Here is a 24,535-nt window from a genome sequence, read left to right on the forward strand (position 1 = left end):
TACATGGAGAGAGGGATTGGGAGGGCTTGGAAGGCAAGGATGGTAGTTTAAGACTCTTAAGGTATATGCCACCACGGTAAGCTGGATGATTAAAATGGCAACTTCTGCTTTTCTCACTGAAACAGAATTGACAGCTAAGCAGGGATTAAAACACATTCCTGACTGCTTTTAATTGCAACTGAATCTCTTTGGTTATGTCTTGAAATTCAACCTGCAGTTGTCTTTTCTGACCTATGCTTTATCAATATGCTCACTAAGGAGGGTATTTAGCCAAAACTGCTTCAAAGGCCAAAAGATCCTCTGGGTCCTAAGAAGACAAGACTCTGTCAGGGAGCTTTTACTAGCTTTGCTAAAGCTCTCCCTAAGCAGAGCTATGGTACATGCATGTGGACATGTGTCACAGAGAAAGAGCAAGGTCATACCAGAGAGCAATCAATGCACAATGCCACCAGGCAGAAAATCCCTGCAGTTCCTACATAACCAGGTGACAGAGGAGAACTTCCTTCAATGTTCTTACCACTCTCAGAACACAGTTTTACCTACATGGGTAGGTTCCACTTCCAGGATGAGAACCCACTCTGATTCAAGGTCAACTCCACATTCAGACATACTGGGTCACCAACAGGATCCAGTATCCTGCCTCACCATGGCCAGTGTGAAGCATTTAAGAAACAGGATAGGAGAGAAAAGGCAGAGGGGGAACAGATGATAACCTGAATCAACAGAAGATGTGTATGGTGAGTTAAACTAGCTTGAGAGACAGTAAATCCACCATCATGGGAATCACAGAACATTGCTGCTGGCATCTACCTCACACTGGCAAGCATTCAAAAGAAATAATGGTGCACATGGTCCAGAAGTCCTAGGTACCAACACAGCACACACAGGGAATGTTAAAAGCTGCCCTGAAAAGGCACATTGCCCAAGCACACCTGCCAATCAGCAGATTCCTTTCACACAGGTACAGAATTTAGTTCCAGCTGTAGACATGACATCTTCACTGAATAAACTGAACCTACTTACTGCAGATTTTTCTTATCTAAAACCTTCCAGCATCTACTAGTGAAAGCAACACAAAACAAAAAAACCACAACACTTTGAGAACATGTTTAGATAACCTGGTATTGTTGGTGTCATGAATCTTCCAGCAACAATATACCTAGAGCAATTATGGGGTTTATGTCCATGTAGGACAACACATAAAAAAACCACAACACTTTGAGAACACATTTAGATAACCTGGTATTGTGTCATGAATCTTCCAGCAACAATACACCTAGGGCAATTATGGGGTTTATGTCCATGTAGGTCCCTTCCCCAGCACACACCCTGCTTCTCCCTCCCCTTTTCTGCCCATACAGGAACAAAACCATACCTGGATCTTTTCGCCCTGGTTTTTCAAAGCGTCTGTCTCCCCTGGAAAGGCAGAATAAAAGTTTCAAGTAAGGTTTTGCAACCACTCCACTCAATTTAGGCATGAGGTTTTTCTTTGTTTTTAACCTGGTAGGGGGCTTTAAAATCAGAGCTTGACAGACAGCACCTTTAAAAGGCCAAGTGACAACTGACATTTTCAGGGACACTGCTAACACACACAGCCTTTGGCAACTAGGTGTGTTTTGCCATGTGACCCTAAGTACTGTCAAAAACATTGAGACTAAAACTGAAGCAAATTCTTTAGCAACCCATATTTTCACCCATCATTTCCACTGCAAGTGTCATAATTTATAGTCTCAAAGATTGTTCTTCCAAGGAACTCAGAAAAATTCTTTGCAAGAATGGTCTTTTACTTGCTCCTGAGTTTCTACAAATATTACTGTGTGGCTGCCATCTTCAAAATTCAGACCCTCCACTCAGATACACCTCATCACCTTCCTAAAGGTGTTTTTAGGAAGTCAAAAGGCACAAATGTAAGCTGAGCAGATGTATTTATAAAACTTTAAGGGCTAGAATTCTGTTACCTTTCCTCCCAACTCTGTGATCTGTGCATTTCCCTGCCCCCTCCTCGCCCAAATCCACCCTCCACTTCATCAAAACTTCTTTGGTAGAAACCGCTTTCTCCTCGGCCTCTGCCTGAAAAGACAAAAAACACAAGTGTTTGTACAAATAATAACAGAAGCTGAAAGAATCAGGTTTCTCTTTCTCCCTGTCCCTGGGAACTAATCTTCTGGTCTTAAGCCCAAGTGAAATTATCTGGGGCAAAGGGGAAAAGAGTAAAGACTGAAGAAAGAGACATGTAAAAATCTTATCAAGAAGCACAGGATCAATCAGAACAGGCAAACACTGAAATAAATAGTACCCACAAACCACAGAAAACATACTTACCCACCAGAAATTACCAAACAGGGATGCTTTGTTCACACAGCATGGGTACTTTACCCTCAAAAACCAGACTGCTTCTAACAGCAGAAACCAGTATAATAGCCCTGCACTGCAGATATACTCATAATTACTGCTGTCAAGGTCAACAAAAAGAGAAAGAAATTTCACCACTATTAAGTTCTAGCTATTCCCAGCAGAAAACTCCCCCAGGAGCAGTGGGAGAAGAGAAGGATCACAGGATGGGGATAGGTAGGACCAGCATGAAGATCCCAAATAGCCACAGAATAAAAATTATCCTCCTCACTTTTTCTAGAAATGATTGTCAGTCAGTGGCTACCAAGTATCCAGCCTCAAGCCAAATGTTACAGATGTGTATTAAGTAAAGCATCTTGAAGCACATCTTCAGTGTTTGGGTAGGCGTGGGATGTTTGGTTTAAAAAAAGAAAAACAACACCCACACACATCCCCAGACCTTCAAGACAGCTTCCAGCTCTGGTTAGATTAATGGCTGGGGTGAACCTGCCAGATCTACAAAAGCAACACTGCTTCACAAAGTGCTACAGCAGCAGAAAAGGGAGGTTTTTATCAGCTAACTCACCATTTCAAGGGTCTCACAGAGAGACGATGAGCAAGGGAAACATCAGTCAGCTGACTGTCAGGATAAAGCCTTTCCTACACACACATGCAGTCCTTAACCTAAAAAGCACCTGATAAAGAGAATTCCTGGCTGTGAAACTATAACAAACCTGAATCCTTTCACATCTCTCTCTTCCTGGCTTCTAAAAAACAAACACCTGAGGTGGAAAACTGAACGGGGATCTGGAGGAATAAGACAAGGACCAAATGAAACAGGCAATGAACACCTTGAGAATGGACTCTGGTCTCTGCAGCCTTCTGAAGAAAGTAATAACAAGCCTCTACATTTAAAATCTAAAGACCCTTGGATGCATCAAAGGTAGGGGGGTGTGTGTGGGGGTGAAGTTTCCATCCAGGCAGAGAAAAAGAAAAGTGATCCCCCTATAATACAGTCAGGCTCCTCCAATACACACTGGTTTTGTACCAGGCAGTACAGGCTGCAGGGTGTGTAAGGAAGCCACAAAGTTAATGACTGCACAATTTCTCCTTTTGCTTCAGAAACAGGATTTAAACACCCTCTTTGGATGAACTATCCTGTTCCCAGCATGAGCAAAGCAGTTCAGTGGCAGATCTCCTCCTCACAGATGTGGACTTCCTTGACACTGAGTTCTGGGGCTGCTTACATTAGATGGAGATTGGACAAACTCATGAAAGATAAATAACACTCAGATTTACCAAACACAGACCCCATCTGGTTCAGGAAATACGCTGAGCTGCAGGTGTCTGGAAGCTGAGCACACATGTGATGATGCTTCACTTTTGTGATTTTACACAGCCCTTATTCTCCTGACAAGGCATCTTCTTTTGGCTGTTACTAGAGACAGACTGAAGTTCAACGAGCCCTTGCCTGATTCAGCGTAGCTGGTCTTACACAAACTCAGGCAGAGACAGAGGAGTTCACTGAGCACTGATGGCAGGAGAAGAGAGATTAGCTTCAGACCTATGACTGTACTAGAAACACAATTACCTTCACTGTGGCAACTCTGACACTACAAGGTTGACCACAGTCACGAGAGCAAAAGTTGCAAAAGCAAAAATCCATCAAGACCACTGAATCATAGAACTATGTAGCTTGGAAAAGAGCTGTTAAAGTTGTGATACGTCATCAAAAGCAGCACAACATTTACATCAAGGCATTATGGATCCCCTAAGATCCTACAAAAGGACTTCAAGCTGTTATTCTTCACAAAACAAGCCCAGGAAAGTTTAAGCATCACGTGCAGTGACAATCTTTGCCTAGTTTCTTGACCACAGGAAAGCTCTCTTCCTTCCTATCACAGGAGATAATAAAGCAAAATCCATTCACAAGAGAAAGTCACAGGCAGGCAGAGGAAAAACAGAATGAAGGCACTGACTCATTTCAGGTCTCAGGGGTAGCTGAGGTGGGAAGTTGCATAAACTTTTCCAGCAGCAACAAAACTGGTTGTCCTTTTCTGCTCTTCATAGTGAGCACCAGCAACATTTGTAGTGCTCCCCTCGCCATGGGAGCAAGCATGAATGCACACTGATGACTGATAGCAGACAACTAGCAGAGCCAGAAGGCTGGTGAGATGGGAGATTTCATCAGCAAATAAAGCAAATGTCCTATACAAGAGGAAGAACTAAATCAGAGTTGTTTTAACAGCCAGCAATGGCTTATGGCAGCTTTAAAAGTATGTGAACAAGAGCCTGAGAAACTTCTCTCTGCTCACCCCCGTGTCACAGCTCATCAGCATTTCAGTTGTGCTCAGCCACTGAAACGGCCTGAATTAAAAGATAACCTTGCAAAAGATCCAGGCAAATGATTCCAGTAGTTGGGTTTAAGACTGCCTGTGGAGCCACGATTCTCAGCCTCCAGCTGTACTGAGAGCACACAGCACAGGATCCATCTAAGCCACCTTTGCCCTGTCTGTGCTGCCACCCTTCTCCAGGGTGTTCTCCAAGGCACATTGTCCAAGATGTGCCCTGTCAACAGCACCCAGGAGAATTACACTGCAGCTCCAGCAGAAACCAAGCAGAGTGCTGCCTGAGAAACATACTGCATTAAAACAAATCCTACCAAGCTATAGAAGATAGGGAGCTAGTTAAGGAAAAGCAGGGTGTACAAAGTCAGTTATTCAGCAAGCATTAGAGATGAGGCTGACCTGAAAGTGCCCACTAGGACACACTGATAATGGAACATATGAAAAAAGCTTGCAGAGAGGATAAATCTGCACGTAGAGGTACTCTGTTCACCATTCTGTTCCTGCACTTCTTGGCTTTTTTTGTGGCTAATAAATCTAGAACAACATGCTTAAATAGAAGGCCACTTCCAAAAAAAATGCCTGGCACATGAGGAGCAGACTTGAAGCGTAGATGTTGCACAAAGTATTGAATGCAGTGAAGCAAATAGAGGTCAATAAATCCTTCCATTGAAGAACTGACTGGAGCAGCTGTGTCATTCACTAATTCCTTAACAACCTCAGAATGAGGATCTCAGTCCACTGGATACTGAAATCAACAGCCCAAAGAATCTAACCTGAAAAACAGACGAGTCTGAATTTAAGTCAAAAATGCAAGACAAGCAGGAGGACAAGAAGCAGCACGTGGTTGTTCTAATTGTCATTAGAAAAAAACACCTCCAACACAACAGAACAAGGAAATTCTTGAAGTTACAGCATGACTGGAGTTCAGGATCTATGATCACAGCTATAATGTGTGGAAAGAGGGATAACTGGAGTTCAGCTACTGCTCTTTGAGAACCCTTTGCTTTCACAGCATTTACACACTGTCCAACAGCAGCAAAGACAGATTACAAAGGGGAAAGAAGGTGGGAGGGGAAAGAGCTCTAATGGGAAGCAAACTACCTTTCCTAAGGGTCTTAACCAAAAAGGAGAACAGCCTCAAAACAAGGTGTCTGTAAGCTTACAGCCCATTCCAGGGGCTATTTAAATCTCCCCTCGTCTGAGGCTCTTATTCATGAATGTTGACATTCCAGTCCCGCCAGCACAAAGCACAGGGCTTAACTGAGCACCACAGGGAGCTCCCAGGAAAACAACTCAATTAGAAAAAAGGTCACGTGCAAGTACTTGGTTTCTTTAGAGAATGTAACTTCAGAACTAAATAAAATGTTTTGGATGTATGTCTCCACAGAGGACACGTACAGTGTCGGTGCTAACAGCCACAGGCTGCAAATGGTTTTAAGCAGTAACACCAGGTTGTATTTTAGCACAGTCATAAAAATTTTTAAAGCAACAAAAGAATGAAAGCAGCTTCCACAGAGTAATCATTTTCATTAGCTGCTAAACAGAAGTGCTCTCAGTAAGACTTGGGGTGACTACTGAAAGTATTTACTGAGTCTCATGTTATAAATACTGATAAGGAAAGTCACACTTGGGAGTTCTAAGCCTTCCTTTGCCAGCAGTGTATCCATTCTTCCCTTTGCCAACCTCTCAGAGACTGCCTCTCACTCTCAAATGCTGGAACAGAGTTCTGTGATTTGTGCCTCAGTGAGGAAACTTAATTAACAGATCTATTTGTACATGCAAATTCTCCCCTGAAGTTACTGTAGTGCAACTCACTTCCATCTCGTGCGGGTAGAGCTGAAGCCCACGTCTGATCAGCAGCAGCTCTGTTGCATACAACCATGTAAAGCTCATGAAAAACACCAGACAACCTTTTGAACTCAGGAAATTTTGCAAAGCCATAAAGAAAAATGTCTCCCAACTGTGGTTCATTCAGTGAACAAACTGAAGAAATTGCAAGTCCTTTTCACTGTAACTTGAAAAACAGAACTGCATTTCAAGCTTGCTACTTGCAAGCAATGTGTTAGTTTTGGAAGTTAGATGTCAACTATTCTCCATTGATCTTTTCATAAGTAACTATTAGACTTAAAATCCTTAATGACAAGAATGTCAGATGTATAATTATAGGAAAAAAAAAAAAGTCATAATTTTGTCCTGGCAGAAGCCCTAATTCATTGGAGTTGCAGAAACTTTGGGGTATTAGACTCAAAATCCTTAATTACAAGAATGCCAAGTGTATAATTATAGGAAAAAAAAAGTCATAATTTTGTCCTGGCAGAAGCCCTAATTCATTGGAGTTGCAGAAACTTTGGGGAGACTCATCATGCCTGAAGTCCAAGACTAATTGCTCATGGAGAGAAAAGGAGGAAGAGGGGAAGGAAAAACTGCAACCAGGATCAATGAAAGAGGGAAAGCAAATGAAGTGTAAAAATCAGGAATACACAGTAGAAGCTTTCAAAAATTCTTAATACTACTGCATAAATTTTAAGTTCTGTCCACTGAAGTTTCATGAATCGAACTACTGACAATTTCCATGCATACAAATACTCTGCCACATTTAACCCTATGACCTCACTGAAACTAGTAGAGGCAATTAAAAATCAATCCACTGCTCACTGCTTAAGGATGACATTCATTGTTAAAAGTACAGCAATAGAAAAAAAAAAGGAAAATTTGACAAAAATAAAAAGAGAAAGGGTTTGGCAAATGAGAAGTGAGTATCTTGACATTAAAACTAGAGAGCACACTAGTGGTCATATGATCTCAAATCAACAAATTTTAAAGCAACATTCCTTCCATTTGCAGAATTAAGCCTTAATGCATCTAAATAAACCTAATACATGTATTCTGAGCAAATGTGAAACATGGATGGTAGGAGTGCAATACATGTGTTAAAAGCACAACAGCTTTGAAACGTTCAACAGAAATATAATGAGATGAGTTAATGTCCTGGTTTGAGTGAGAATATAACTAATTCTCTTTAGTGATACCACTTTTCAGCTAAAGCTCTTCTAACTGACTGCACTTTCTGATGTTAACAGCAGATTTTCACAGGCAGTGTCTGCTTCTAGCAGTGATAACACTCCATGTTTAGAGTTGGCACCCAGGATTGGGATGCAAACCAAGGCCACTGCTAAATCCTGTGCACCATGCTGCAGGGGGCAAAAAGTAAAGGCTGCACCTGCAGGGAGGAGGGGACAAGATAAGGGACCCTAAATCCACCAGTGGGGTATTCCATCCCATATCTGTCAGACTCAGTACAAAAGCTGAAGGATCACGAGGGTCAGGCCCCTCCTCCCTCCCTTTTGCTTCTGCAGGGGCTGCACCTGAGGACTCTGCCCATTCTCCCTTTGATCCTGAGCCCTGTGTTCCTGAACTGAGTTGAGTGTTAAGAGTGTCACCCAATATCTACATATGTGCACATGCTATTTTTGGTTTTTTAATTAAGCCCTGAGCATTTGGACAAAGACAGTAATAAATACAGAAGGGGAAGTGGCAGGGAAATCCAGGGATAGCCTCTTAAAAGTCTAAATGTATATGCCTTAGCTGGGAAGCAGCCACAAGAGGACAGACGAGTCTCCAGATATCTGAAAGGTGTAAGCCAAGGAGGAAGCAGAGTAAGGAATGAAATGAGAGAACAAATTACGTCAGAGGAAAATTTGGGTCAAGCATTGAATTATTTATGGAAGTGATTTCTGAATACGTTATTGAAAATATCACCAGTTAAGCACATTTAGAATTAAATTAGAAAGGACCCTCAGAGAAACCTCATCTAAGCACCTGCAAAGGCAGAGGTTACAGGATTAATTATTCCTGATGATATCTCCAAGTTGCTAGCAACCTAGTATTCTAAATGTAGCCCATCATATTGATATATAAACCCCCCAAAACAGTGTTCACAGCAGCATGCACATTGAAGGGGGACTGCTAAGATAAATTCTGGATTTAACAATTTGTTTTGAATCTAGTGATAATGCTTGAGGACATTTTCTCAATTCATTTGCAAGTGTTTGAAGTGATCCAGGATGAGACATCAACTATAGTGATGCCCTAAAATAAGCAAGACAAATTCGTCCCAAATTCAATTATGTCTTTCCATTAATGTTCTACTCATTCTCAGGATGTTAATAAATGAAAATGACTTCTCAGAACACTGATCAATTATCTCTTTCTATTAATGTTCTACTTATTCTCAGGATGTTAATGAAAATGACTTCTCAGAACACTGAACATCCCCTTCTACATTCTTAATGTTTTAAATACATTCGTGGATTCTTCTCCCCATTCTCTATAAATTTGACTTATACCTTTATTAAAAGTTATTTCCAACAATTCTGAACCAAACACTTTCCTATTCCCCCCCTGAACTACCTTTTCCCTTCCACACCCACCAATCTGCCAGAGGCACGTAGCACAGGTACCAGATGTGCACTAAGGCGTGCAGAGCAATCACTAACCACAATATGGACTAATTGGAAAGGTTTCAAAGCATTAAAGGCAACTGGGCATGAGACAAGCTCCATCTAACACCCATCAGAAGGTTTAACCTGGGTCACCTGTGCACGTTGGGGCAGGTGGCACCCACAGCTCACCTCGACCTCTAGAGGAACTTCGACCTCGAGGAGCCCCTACCACCGTTCCTCCTCCGCGTCCCGTCAACCGCAGGACGGCAGCACTGTTTACAGACATGGAGAAATTTCTCTGCCAAGGGAAGAACACACAGTGAGATTTTTTTTTTAGGTCAAAAACGTAGCCAGAAACATCATTATCCTAAATTTAGCTTGTATCAGCTTGGTTTTCCTTAGCTTCATTATAAATTCTCTACAACTCACACTAACAAGGAAAATGACTCCCAGGAGACAGGAGTAGCTGAAGCAGGCTGTAAAAGGATCTTGGTCAGTCTCAGTGCTTTTGAGTTACTTACCTGAAATTTCCATGCTCTAAAGGTAGGAAGTGAGCACCTACTACTTTATCAGATGATTCCAGCACAGAAGGAATAAGAACATCAGCAGTTTTAAACAGCTGCAAAAAGAGCTTGGCACCTGCCTATACCAAACACTGCTAATAGCAATTCTAAATTTACTTCTTAAAGCAGGGACACTAAAGAGCAACAGAACTTGAATGAAATGAGAGTTGCCAATCTCCTTTGCAGGAATAAATCTTTTGTTTTCTCTAAATGTCTCATAGGGGCAACATGCTTTGGGGAAAACTAAGTGTATTTAAGACCTCTGGAACAATACTCATTTTAATAAGACAATAGACATCAGTAAAGTTCAACTTCATTTTAATGTGAGATAACTGCTGAGGAAAAAACTATTTTGATAAAGAACAAATTATAATCAACTCTGGCCCCATTCTCTGAGCACAAGCAGTTGGAAAATTGGGCCAAATTCAGGTGCATGTTCAGAAACATTATCAAGCAAACCTGAATTCACACCCACTTCCTGAATTTAAGTTTTAATTAGAATATGAAGGACTCCAAACAGCTGTTACATTAGACTTCTTGACAGGAGCTCAGAGGAAGCAAATTGCTTACATGAACTCATCTGAATTATTATGACTCTGAAGGTCTTCAGAAAACAATGAGACAAGAACTATTTAAAATCTCAACTGATAACTTCAAAGCCAACAGAAATGTGAAGGAGTTTTAACTCATTTCAGAAACAAGCTTAACTGCTTGATATGTTCTTCCTACAAAGGAGATCTTCCTTAGCAGAGAACTGCTATCTAAGTAGATAAGTGGGGAAAAAAAAATCATCACCACATGTGGTCAAATAGCAAAGTCAGCCTCCAGTAAAGCTGATTCTATTTTCCTAGCTAGCTCTTGAAGTTTAAAGCAACCATTTCAACAGCAGAACAAAATGAACCACCTCCACTTGCCTTTAAGCAAATCACCACCTTATCTTCCTTCAACAGAGAACTGGTATCTAAATAGGTAAGGGGGGCAAAAAAATCATCACCACATGTGGTCAAATAGCAAAGTCAGCCTCCAGTAAAGCTGATTCTATTTTCCTAGCTAGCTCTTGAAGTTTAAAGCAACCATTTCAACAGCAGAACAAAATGAACCACCTCCACTTGCCTTTAAGCAAATCACCACCTTTCCTGCTGCTGATAGTTCTGCTTTTTTGTCATGCAGTGAAATATTTTACTGCTGAAACAACTTCAAGTTATTGATCAGATTCACTGTCTTGTCTAGAAGACTCATTTTTGATGCCTTATTTTCCCCAATAAGAACAAACCAGTAATCTCACTTGTCTATTTTTTAATTTGACTAATCTGCCTGAACTCTGGCCAAAATTTCCCTCCCTTCTGTAGAGCTTGCTGTGGTAAAGATGAAATCCTTGTATAAAGCAAAAAACATCCTGCTATTGATTAGTAGATTACTTCAGCATCCATCCCTGACACACATGAAAGAGCAAAGCTGCCCCAAAACAGGGGCTCAAATCATTCTTCAGTAGAAACTGGAAGACATCCCAACAAACAGGTTTGAAACAACCAAAGAGGACACAAAATGTCACAAAATGTGTTACACTGAGGAAGAACTTGAGACTCCCCAACTCGACAAGCACATAAGATTAAGACAACTGAATTCTTTCCTACTATAAAGAGGAATGGAGGAGTGGGGAGGAAGGCAAAGGAACAGGCTGCATATTGCCAGTGAGCTTTAAACAGAGGCTTCCACTATCCCTATCTGCAGAAACCCTCTTTTCTTCAAAAGACTTGGAAAAAGATATTAGAAAAATGTAGCTGTCATAAAACTTACTACAAGGTGAATCAGTTGAGCTCTAGGTTAGCTCAGCATCCTTATCACCATGGAAGTGACACTCTACAGAAAAAGGATAAAAAGGGCCAGCAATTCTGCCCAAAGAACATCCGTGTTCTGTAACAGGGAACAACACAGCCCTAAGTATCTGACTAGTTTAACTCCACAGGACTAAACAAATTTAAGCTTAAATTCATATAACTGGCATCCACCTCTAGAAAAGGCATTTTTAATTCCTCTTGAGACAAGCTCCTCCTGGACATACTGCAGATGCAACTACAACGTTACAGGTGCATAACTGAGGTTGCAAGCAAGAACTGCTCTGAACTCAAGTCCAGAATAAACCTGATGGGTTCAGCTTCAACTGAACACTACCCTGAAGCACTTAGGTTCTGACCAGCCTGTCCTCTACACGACTCCCAGATCTCTGTTCCTCAAGTTCTGAGAGGTTAACACTACCTTCAGTATTCACAGAGGGGACACTAAAGTGTTTTAAACTCTTATCAACATTTGGTGAAAGAGCTTTCCTGTACCACAGCTAGAAGCAAAGCCATTAATAGTCACCTCAAGATCACTTCTGAACATGATTCTTGATGATGAACAATGTTTATTCTGTCATGGGGAACAAACACCAGGAATTTCTGGTAGCTTAAATAATGCCATTCCATTGTTATCTTCTCAAATCAGTCATGAAGGGGGAGAAAAAAGATCTTCAGACAAGAAAAACCAGATTGCTCACATCCTCTGGGTCCTCAGAAAGCATTAAAGACATGTCTATAAAGGGAATATAGACCTCTTCTTTCAGGTTAAGAGTTTTATGGAGATTGTAGAGAACTGTTAAGCTGACCATGAAGACTTTGTATGATTACAGGTGAAAAGGGGCAGGAAAATGACACTGACACCAACTCCTCAGAAATCTTCCAGACTGATGAAGCACTGGGCACTGCAGCAGAGGACACCTATCCCTGAAGCTCAGCAGCACCCACCACTTCATCTGTACCAAAAGGCTACCCAGTATGTTTTCAATACCATAGCCCTACACTCATGTTATTCATCTTGAAGAGTATCTTGACAATCACCAGAAGTCAACATCCCCTTTAGCCATTAAAGGCTTCCAGTTTACTAGAAGGACTCCACCATGCATCAACAAAAAATAAGTCCAAAGGTATTTAACACCCAGGTTGAAGGTTTGGTGTCTGGCTGGCCAGTTCCTGGGCTTGCTGACTGAATCCCTCCTGCTCCCTCTGCACAACAGGAGCTGGACTAACATCTCCCATAAAAGCATGTTCTCAATCTCAGTGGACTTTTAAGACTAACTATGACATGAAGTGCTCACAGGGTATTCACATGAACCTAAATATGTCTGCTGATTAAAAGCTAAACTATTAACATCTTATGTCAAAGGATGGCATCCTAAAAAAACCACAAGAAATATGAATCAACTCTGAAAAGGAAGAAATTGCAGAAGAGGTGAAAAGGACATGCCAGAATACACAGGGACAAAGATGATGAAAAATTCAAGAATAAAATACCATGGGGCAAAAGGAGGACATTGTGACATCTTAAACTAATACTAAAACTTCCCATCCCTGAAAATAATCAAATTACACTCCAAAAATGCATCAGTAAAACCACTTGGCTTTCTATTAGAAAATAAAAGAGATATCAAACCACAGTATTCTGAAGTAAAGAAAATGCTAAGAAATATAAGAGTGACTGCAAAATCAGAAGTTCCAACAGTAATAAAGAGGGAATCAATTCAGAGTCAGAAGTCTGGGGCATTTAGCCAGGGGGAGGTGGACAGCTTTCTCTCCTAGAAATTGAATTTAAAGCAAGAGCTTTTAAACTACTCAGATCAATCACCCTTGAAATGGAATCTCTGTGGACTACCTGTTCTCACTCTTATCTTGTTCACCAATTAATTATATACCTATAGAGACCAAAGAAGGAAGTGATGGAGCAACTGACTGCATAAAACAGTTAAGAGTACAGCACTTTCCTAAGAAATGTTAACAGCCAAAAACTTCAACACTTCTCCAAGGGCAACAAAACTGAAGCTACAGAACTGAAACACTTCTATTACAACAGAGAAGGTTGTCCAAAAAGTGTAGAAAAGGTTTCACTGATCTGAAAATGCAGTGTACTTCAAAAATAGGTAATGCTTGCCAGAAAATGATCCTTGATTTCCCCCAAATCTATTAATTTCTAACTTATTTTTTTTTAATGGAGATGTACTCTTAATTTTGCCTTTGTTATGTACATTAACAAATTATTTCTAATTTTTTAGAAAAGCATACAAACCTGTTCTTCTTCTGTAAAAGGTACAAGTGCCAGTGGTGGCAGGGGCTCCTCTTGTAAAATAGGCAGAAACTCTTTATCCAGAAGGTCTGAAGGTATCTGTATGAAAGGAAAACAGCACACAAATATACCCAAGTATTTGCATTGCAGGGAGGATGCCACATACTTTCATTGACAAAAATTAATAAATTTTTCCTGTCAACTGTCTCCATCTGGTACACCAGCACTTCCCATAACATTTACTGGGGGTGGGTACAGCTCCACTGCAAATTTATGCCCCTCAAAAAATATTCTTATGGCCAAAACATCCAAAGCACCCACTACCCACAACTGTAACGAGATCATACACATCAGAATTCAAACTTCCAAACTACTACAGCTTAAATTTGAACCAGGTAACATTTCATTTGGTAAATTAAAGAAGTATTGCTTTAACTTCAATGCATTATTATAGCCACATTTTTATTTCTATATTAAGAACTACCATATATAGAACAGAGGTTGTATTGGATTTTAAGCCAGCATTTCCAATTTACAACCAACAAGAAGAGTAAAACTAAAAAAAAAAGCCAAAAGAAAGTAAAACTATAGGTATGGATTTATTAAGTAGAAAATGTTGGTGATTTAAGGAAAAATTTTAACACTACTTTTTCATTAGTCCATCAGATGACACTGAGTATGTGGACAAGAAGCTGCAGGTACAGGCAAGTGAACTCTATGCCAACAGAGAACTGTTTCAGAAACAACTAGTTCACAATACTAGAGAGAACTTCTCCCAATTTTAATTGAAGCAAAGCAATGTTAAGGTTTTATTTTTTAATTTGGGTATACACTAGGAGAAATCTTCCTGCTTTTAATCAGATACAAGACAGATCTTTGACACTGAAAGCCCTCAAATGCCTGTGTAAGCAACACAGGGCTCCCAGCACTGTGTGACAAAGTCAGCACAGTCCTGGTAGGGTAAGAACACAGAGGGGTGTGTGCACATCCACACACAAAGCTGGAGGCACAACCTGATGGCATTTCTAGCAGCCCCTCCCTGCCTTGAGGGTTGAGGGATTCAGACTTCCAAGTCACTACACGCCTGCTGCAACTTGTCACCATCTACAGAAAAACCTCATGTTCACAAATGCACAATGTATGAGTCACCTGCCTGGAACACCCTCTGAAATATGACTTTTGTATCACTGAGAATCTTGGTTTGAAATTACACAAGAGGGAAGTTCCTGACTTTCCACACTGCTCCTCTGTATTACATGTGCTAGATGGTATTGGTTTCCTGAGTCCCAGGGAAGTGAACTACCTGAGGATGGCTCCCAGTGGGCTGCTTACTTGTTAGTGAGCTGCCCTAAGTCAGGATAAATGTGGAGCTCTAGCTTTTTTTGAACGGTCTACTAATATATTGCCTGACTTTGAAGCTGAATCAAATAACTATCTTACACTGTATTAAATAAAATCCTACTGAGGCAAACAAATCTGTAGAGCTCTAAGACGACTTTAATCCCGAGTCATCTGTGGCAGTGGGACTGAATATGGCAATCAGGGCTTTTTTTTTGTTCTTGGAAGTACAGGAAGCTGCCCCCCAAGTGACAAAAACAATCCAACATAATGAACACAGCACGGGTGGGATCAAACAAGCACAGACACAAACCCCTCCACAATCCGACCTTTTCAGTCCTTTGCCAAGGGACACACAGTTTCTTTGTTCAGAACCACAGAATACAAATAACTCTTCCTGCTCACCAGACTGGCATTAGGAAGACACACATCAGGCCTTCTTCCTCTTCCTGCTCACCTTATTATCCTTTAGAAAAAGTGCCAGCATTTCTTCTCTCCCGTAGCGATAGTCTGCTAGCTTGTACTTGGGCAGGGCCGGAGAGAGGGGAGGGGATGTCACGCTCCCGCCGCTGGACAGAGCTCGCAGCCTGGAACCAAACAGGAGAGCAAGGAGAACTCACTGAGGGGAAAATCTTCACCTACACAACCACCTCTCTGCACATTGATAGGTTTGACACTAAGCAAATAAATCCAGTATCCCCAGTAAAGGAAACACACTAATAATCTAACTTCAGGACTCTAGAACTTGGTGCTTTGACACACAGAGGGAAAGGGCCTTCCTTATCTTCCCTGTCCTGGTTTGAGGGAGAACATAACTAATTCTCTTCAGGGATTTTGCTTTTCAGCTCAGTATCTTCCAACTGATTGTTTCTTCTGAAGTTGTGGGCATATTTTCAGAGTGTGTGTTTCTGGCAGTGATAACACTCCATGTTTAGAGTTCCTACCAAGGACTGATATGCAGACCGAGGTCACTGCTCTATCTGGTGTACCACACTGGAAGGTGCAGAAAGGAAAAAGGCTGAAGCTCCAGGGAGAGGCAGACAGGACAAGTGACCCCAAACTGACCAATGAGGGATCCATCTTGTATACATCATGTTCATTAAAAAGCTGAGGGGTCACAAGGGTCAAACCTCTTCTTCAATGGTTGGCATCCAAGGAGGACTCTGTCCCTTCTGCCTTCACTCATGATCCACGTGTTCCTGAATCCAGGTCCAGCATCCAGCTCCTCAATCCAAGTCCTGTCTGCCACCAAGTCCAGTCTGGGACTTGCCCAGAGCCTACTCCACAGCACCAGTGGCAATGGTGACATAATTGCTGGGTTCAATACTGCCTTTGTACATATTCCATTTTATTATTACTATTGTCATTAAAGCTGTCTTAGTTTTCCAAGCCGTAAGTCTCTCTCCCTTATTCCCTTTCTCTTCCCTTTTGGGAAGGGAGAGGGGTTAACAGAGAGCATCTGTTACAGGTCTAGTGGACAGCCCTGACCCTCAACTTTGACATTCCCATTGCCAGGATTGAGAAAGAAGAACAATTAAAATTCCCATCAGCTCATGAAGGAATTCAACTCATCCCCTGGACGACCCTTATGTGGGCTCTACAGCCAGGCAGCTACACCCCTAAAGCCTTGACTGAGCTACTTACACTGGCTGCACAAAATTCAGTTGTCAATCTTCCACAGGTATTAATGACAACAGTTTCTTTTTGACAAGAAAAATTCTTATCACACCAGGGACAGTGCAGAAAACACTAAGGAAAAACCTTGTTCAGGTGTTTCAAAGTTTAACAAACAGTATGGGACAGTAAATTTTGCAATGAGGTTTCTTCTTGTGTCCCTGGAATCCTGCTGTACTCCAAATTCCTCTTCCAGAACTTAAAGGTAATGGCATTTTTCAGACAGCACATGCATCATTTAGCTTAAGTGTCCCCCCAAAAAATATATAACATATAGCCACATTCTACTTCAGAGACATTTCAAGCAGTAATCTAACTTATGGTAACACACACACAGGCTGTTAAGCTTGGTCTCACCCCACACAGGTAAGCTGCTCCTTGCAGAAAACCTCTTATAGCTGTATGATAGTATTCCCATTCTGCAGGTGGATTAGTCTCCTCCTCTACAATCATTTCCTCAGCTACCCCAACATCCTGTATTTTTGAGGAATGTTTGACAAAAGGATGTGTCAAGCAACACAACCCAGACCATTTTCCTGCATGCTCCTCCATGTCCATCTTAGGTCAGTAAAACAATGAAAACTCCTCTCAACAAACAAAACGCTTGGAAAGGGAGGTGTTCTAAACCAAAACACCGATTCTGAGGCTACATTTCACCTAGTTAGTGAAGCATGACTTGTTTTATTGTGCTTTAAACAGAAAGGGAAAAGTAATTTGCAAGTCAAATGTTTATCTTATTTTTTTAGTTTGGTGCCACCCAGTGGCAGTTTCTCCACATGCCACTTGCAAACAAAAAAGGCCTGGGGAGGTATTATTTGAGGGATTAGATGGTTCAGAGCAACGTTCAGCTCAAATCCAGATCAAACACGACCGAGGGAGTTGCACTGGGAAGTGATACAGCAGCATCCATAACAGACATGACTATGCTGCAGCCCACAAGTGTTATTATCCATCTTAGAATTTTATTCCATTATTCCTGTAAAAACCTAGTAACTCACTGAAGTATAATATGTAACAATAATCTAAATTATAAATTATCATAAATAATCTAACCTGTATTTTAGCTAAATGCAGACTGAAGCTCCCTCACTATGACACAGCAATCAAGCTACTGTTCAAATATGTGCTTTTTTTAGAGTTGCCTTCCCCCTTCTCTTTTTTTAATATAACTTTGGCTTCCATCCATCAATGAATCTAATCATGTCTGTCTCTTACACTGACGAGCACTCCAGCACAAGATATCTGCCTGGTGGGTGTATTTATAGATAGTGATAAAGTCATTCTTTAACCTTCTTGCAATCTAACAAAATAGACTGAGCTCCCGCATTGTTTTCCAGGCCACAAATCACATCTTGCTTCTTTGTTGAGCACTCTCCAATTTTTGCACATTGTGTATAAAAACGTGTCAGCAAAAGGGAATATGTTATTCCAGCAACAGCCTCACTGCTTGCTACAAAGCAATTCTGTTTCCTATCCCCACTCCACGCTCCATTTACACACTCAAGGATCACATCACTCCTCAGAAACCACAACGTCCTCATTCTTGCTCACAACTGCAGTCACCAGCACTTGAACAAGAAACTGGAACAATAACCACAGCAGTGCAGACACTCTCCAGCCAAAGCCAGGACAGCACGTGTCAGACAAGCTGGGAAGCTAACAGCTGGCCCAAAATGACACAGCACCACATATTCCCTTCACCACAACACTCATCTTCCTGACACTCTTCAATGCACATGTGCAGGAGACTGACAGGAAACACACTTTTACCATATCTCACAGATTTTTTAAATAGTGGAATAAAACCAAGCTTGCTTAACTATAGATTGAAGCCCATTAAGTATAAAGCTTCCTTGTTTGGTCTTTCCATAGGACAGATGAGAGTCAGTTGTCTTCACTTCATGCACACCTCCAAGACCATACACATTATTCCTCTCTCAGATGCTTGGTAGCAACACGTCACACATCAGGATAATGTGAAACCCAACTCATTCCATCCACAATGCCAATTCACAAAGTGGAGGCTGATTTCATAACATCTCTCTCAGCCACTGGCCGGGGACTGAGGTGATTTAGTATGGAACAACAAATTTCATTCGATCCCATTCAGTCCTATGATCAATTCAGTCCCAAAGGGCAGAAATTCATAAGGGCTTTTAGAAATTTTGAACAAGGTTTCCAAGTCTCCCAGAGCAGAACAAGACTCACCATTCAGGCCCGAAGTTAAGTGTCTGAGTTTCTGCTGCCATTTTTTTTCCTGTTCTATTCCTCTTTTTTTAAAAAGCGTGAACCTGAAAAATAAAAAGGTTTATTATGAAAACAACTGGATTAATACAGTCCTTCAGAAATGCCTCCACAATACCACAGCACATCTGGTCATGCAAAGAAGTGAGAACTGACCATGTGGATTTTTTTTTATCTTGAGGGAATCCATGTCAATTCTCCAACACAGATTAATAGACTAATATAGGAGTAACTGCATCAAGATCCCTTCCCTAAATTCCTCTTTTAACAGCTCCAACAGGACACTGGATCACAGTGTCTGAAGAAACTATTGTACAGACAGTTCCTTCCCAAAATCAGTGATTACCCCAAGACAACCAAACACGTAGAATTTGATGCATAATCCTCTTCTGTAAGAACAGTAATGCTTAATTAACAGAATTGCAGCTTCCTGACAATTACGAGAGGATAAAAAATCCACTAGAATTACAGCAAGAAAGATTTGCCAGTTGAGTGGCAGAGTACTCAGGAAATTTCCACTGCTCATTCTTGAAAAATAAGCTTTCTAAAGATTGAGAACACCCAATGCTGTGACATCCTCCCAAGTCTGCAGCCAGATGATGGTAGTTCTCTCATTCTTGGTTTAATTGAGCAAAAAAAATGTACAACCAAAGACTTCAGTTACTTCCATTCCTATTAGCCAAGGTCCTGCAGACACTAGTGAAGGTCAGGTCAAGTTCCTATATATCAGGAGTGTATGGACACCAGCAGATGAAGCCATGCTGGAGCTACAGAACATGACTAAAGAAGTTTTCTCTATCAGAGCCAAGCCCAGCCCAGGCAGTTCTGGACAAGTGTCCTTTGCAGTAAGAAAACACAGCTCCTATTTCCCTCCATCAATGGAAAAATTTGGATTTGCAGGAGAAGTTTTGGGTTTTTTTCAGAAAAATACAACTCACTGTAGACAAAGCTCCCACACCACCCAGAAAAAGAAAAACTGAAGCATTACCTTCAGGAGGTAGTTTATTAGACCTGAAGAACCCATAAAGCCAGATGGGAGGGAGGGAGCTTTGCCATGTCAGAACTCTGTTCCTTCACAGACCCAGGGGCTAAATAAGGCACTTTGTAACTTGTCTATACTTTGTGTGAAAAGCTGATGGGGAAAAAATAAAATATGGGGAGATAAAAGTGGAAAGGGCATTATTTGCTGAAGGAAAAGACAAAAGCAAAGGCAACTTTTTCTTCCTCTATATGTTACTGAAGTAATAATATTGAAGTTAAAAAAAAATTAAGTCTAGAAGCTACAAAATTTTTAAAAAACCACCATATTAAAACTGCTTCAGTAGATTTTTGCCCAAATCTTTTGGGTACAAGACTACAAACAGTTGTAAAACTCCCTGCAGCCTAAACCTACCAACCAGCCTTTGAGTCATGTATTTTTACTACAGCATATTAACTTTTGCCCATATGCAACATCATTTTTTATACAAACTGCAGTATTTTGATTTTCACAGTAACCTTACATAATGAAATGGGATTATCCCCAGAAGCCAATACAAAAATACCCAGCTATTCTCACAGGCCTAGTCTGAGATGGTTTTGGTGTGATCTGGGTAGCCTTTCTGGATCAGGTGACAGCTCATTAGAACAGAGGATTAATTGCTCAGTTTGGTAGAATCATAAACATTGGAAAAGACCTCTAAGATCATCAAGTCCAACCCCCAACCCAACACCACCATCACCACTAAACCATGTCCCAGAATGCCACGTACACACGTTTTTTGAACACCTCTATGGATGGTGACTCCCCCACCTCCCTGGGCAGCCTGTTCCAATACTTCACCACTCTTTCAGGAAATAAATTCTTCCCAATACGTAATCTAAACCTCTCCTGGCACATCTTAAGCCCATTTCCACTCATCCTAAAGTCAAGGTCTTGTCATTTCCAAGTCAAAACACAAGGTACCTAAAGACATGGTACAGCAGCCACATGTGGCAATGTTGTGGGGCAGTTCAAGCCAACTATCATGCACCCTTTGGCAGAGACAAGCCCCCAACACAATTCCAAGTAGCCTTAATTGGATGGCTGCCCCTTCGTCTCTTCCACAACAGTAATCCTTCTGCTGGGGGGGTGTGGGGGGAAAGCTCTCAGATCAACCCACGGGGATCACCCGGGAACCTGGGGTCTTTAGCTCCTAACATCAAAGCTAGCTTAGTATCAGTAATACCAAAAAGGGCACTGACTGTGAAACTGCAAGGAAAACACCACTGAAAAGCATCAGATACAAAGATAAGCACAAAAAAAACCAGGTAGGATAGAGCAGTTTACTAGTTTCAGACCCACTGGGCCCCCCCCACTTGATTCAGCCTCTGGGTTTCCTTACCAAAATTGAGGATACTGTGCCATCTTTCTCTACTAAACTCCTAAGTACTTTAGTACCTAAAAGCACACTCAAAGCCTGCTAATCTCACAGCACTGAGCTGCAAAATGGCTTTCCTTGTCCCTTGTTTTGGCCACGACACTTTGTTTTGGAACTCCTTGATGCTTCCTCCTCTGTGCTGCATTCAGATAAGTTATTTCCTCCCTAGCATTTCTCACTGTATGAGTTTTGAATTGAAAGAGAGACATTTTTAAGTGGACAAAACTGCAGCTAAACGCATGGGGGGAGGGGGGGAACCTGCAGATGATTTGAAAAGAGGTAATGCTTTGGGAGGAGGGGGACAGAGGAACAAGAACAGCAGCCTCAAGGAAGCCACGGCAGCAAGCGTGGCAAGAGGAACACACACAGCCAGGTCAGAGCAGACAAGATGGGAAAAGCAAAACCACCAGCTGCTTCTGCTGGCTCACAAAGCAGCCAAAAGGTGGGAGCACAAAGGTCAAACTGCAGAGGAACCTCTGACAGGGACTGCACAACACAGCCTGTGCACAAAGGAGAAGCTACACCAACTGGAAAGGCAAGTTGGGGTGGACTCAGCAGCGCTCACGTCATGAAAGGAAAGAGTCAGGGTGGAGCAAGAAAAGGGTGAGGAATCCAGAAAAGGGAACAAATGATAAAGTCATTCATTCAACTATCATGGCCAAGGGAAAGGCATGAATGGATCAGATTAGATGTAAAAGAATCACTAAGTCAATCCTGATTTTTTTTATCTATACTGCTCCCTTATTAATCAAGGATGACAAATGACAAGTAATAGATACTAAACACTTACTCCCTGATAAAATTTGATGAGGCAGAGGCCCCCTTCTCAACTGCTACAGCTTTGTAAACCACCATTTTTTACAAATTAATGGCTACAGATTGAGGAACCTGCACAGTCCCAGATTTTATACAGGCAAAGAACACACAGGGACTTCCTGCACTCGAAGCAAGAAACTGAGGCTGTATTTTGATACTGTCCACTCAGCACCACTGCCTGGGCAAGAAAGCTGCCTGAGGACTTCCCACCCCTTCCTCAAAGGGGAACATTTTCTCCAGGGTTTTTGCCCAATCAGGTCAATCGTTGATCCAAGTGCCAGCACAACCCTGTGAACAGTTACAGTTTTCCCACATACTTGGGAAAAGCAGAATTGCTTCATAAACTGGAACCCCATTTTCCTGGGGTGATACCACGGCCACCAACCCGCTCTGAGCATGCAGGACTGCAAAGAGAAGAAACCCCACCAAGCCCACCATCACCCTGTGGACTGGCCAGAGGAAAAACACCCTTTGTTTTGTCAGCAGCTTAGCACTTGGGAAGTCAGAAGTCCATCCTCCCAGAAGACAAAATGTAATCCAATAACCTTAAGCCTTTAAGTGGCTTTCACTCACAATTAACATGTAATATTATAGGTACAGAAGTTGCTCTCAGCAACACTCCACTCATTTCATTGCTTTGTCTTAGGTACAATGGCTGTTTTACCAAGCTTGCAGTTTTAAAAAAAATATTTTCCAAGCTTGCTCTTTAGGAACTGACAAATCTATTACAGCTCTCAGAAACATCTGCTTGAGACACAAGTCAGAACTTGATTCTACCTGCCAGATTTCTGTGTTAAAATGCATAAGATGTTTCAGTTTAAACAACAGAAATGAAAAACACTAAGGAATATCTATAAATACTGTGGCACATTTTGGCCACAAGCTCTGTCTTTTAAATTGTATAGATATTTAATAAAATATCTAGGCAAAAAAAGCTCTTTTCCTAGAGACTCTGAAAGAATGCCATGCTTTCCAAATTTTGCCCAGCTCAGGATTTACACAATTGGCACTTTAAGGTTTGCCCCTAACTCAGAGGTAGTTAAGATTCTCAGGGAATGTTAAATTCCAGCATTTTCAGTACAGAATTCTGTAGGCTTGTACCACATGGCAATCTGTCTCACCAAGATGTTTTGCTGGTTTGGATCAACTGATCCTTAGCATCCCATGTTCAGTCTAGGCAATGACTTCATTCAGGTCTGCCCATCTCATCTCTCCTACAGACAAAAAAAACCCTGAAAGATTTGAACTGGCACTGCAATTTATAGCTTGGGGGCTGCTGCTTAAGTTTATTAATTTTAGAAACCTTGGGAAAAAAAAGATATTCCACTGACCCTTCCCATACACAGCTATTTTAAAATGGTCTGCTGTTTAACTGGGGTGCAGAGGAAGAAAAGTGGCCCTTCCTTTCAACCTAGTTCTGGTGCTACATTTGAAATGGCCTTTTTAACCTTTTTAATTGGCCGAAAATTTTGAGAACCAAAGAACACAACAGAAATCTAAGATGGGCAGGTTTAAGTGCAGCTGGAACTGGGTTCTCCTTCAGTAAACTTGGAAGAGGAATTTAAGAGCAGTGCTCCACCATGCAGCAGCAACATCCCAGCAAGATGATCTGACTTCACCTTCCACAGGCGAGAGAACATTCCACAGGCAGCTCCTACAGCTAAATTCTGTGCCAGTAACTGTGTTTAATAAAAAAAAATAAATAACAGGTTGACTGAATAATTAATGCTGATTTTCTCTAATTCTTGAAATATTAAAGAAGATCCAGAACTATATGCAGGCTACCTTTTAAGCAGAGTGGTAAACAGGATGACTCAGGTGGCTACACTACCAGTCTGCTTGATATTCATCATTTGCTGAAGCAGACAATGCTGATTAAAGGACAGAGACATAATTAAGGCCAGCCAACATGGATTTATGTAAGACATTCAATCAAAACATTTTTGTAAGAGGAGACATTTCATTTCTCAGGCAAGTAGGTGAAATAAATTTTAACTTCTGCAGGACACTTCGATTAAGTGGAACATTAAAAACAGTATCACTAGACTGGGTCTGAGGAAGAAGTTCTTCAGTAGGAGGGTGGTGAGATTCTGGACTAGATTGCCCTGAGAGGCTGTGGATGCTCCTCCCTGGAAGTGTTCAAGGCCAGGCTGGATGGGGCCTTGAGCAACCTAGTCTAGCTGAGAGGCATCCCTGCCCCTGGCAGGGAGGTTGGAGTAGATGATCTCGAGGGTCCCTTCCAACCTAAGCCTGATTCTGTGATCATTCAGAACCACATGAAAAGT

The 24,535-nt window shown here is 41.5% G+C and overlaps 1 protein-coding gene across 1 annotated transcript; it reads right to left on the reverse strand.

Moving 5' to 3' along the window:
• Positions 1–1,375: 1,375 nt before the first annotated feature.
• On the reverse strand, positions 1,376–20,117 carry LOC103778733 (PERQ amino acid-rich with GYF domain-containing protein 2-like; the record flags this gene model as incomplete). The annotated part of the gene is made up of 7 exons (XM_008946338.1): positions 20,024–20,117; positions 19,000–19,082; positions 15,575–15,704; positions 13,783–13,878; positions 9,311–9,419; positions 1,959–2,070; positions 1,376–1,416 (listed from the first exon to the last, which is right to left on the reverse strand). Coding segments are annotated over exons 2-7 (529 nt in total), but the record flags the coding sequence as incomplete, so codon positions are not given.
• Positions 20,118–24,535: the final 4,418 nt, after the last annotated feature.

Source organism: Merops nubicus, unplaced genomic scaffold, assembly GCF_000691845.1.
Source record: "Merops nubicus isolate BGI_N331 unplaced genomic scaffold, ASM69184v1 scaffold3978, whole genome shotgun sequence".
Classification (NCBI taxonomy): Eukaryota; Metazoa; Chordata; class Aves; order Coraciiformes; family Meropidae; genus Merops; species Merops nubicus.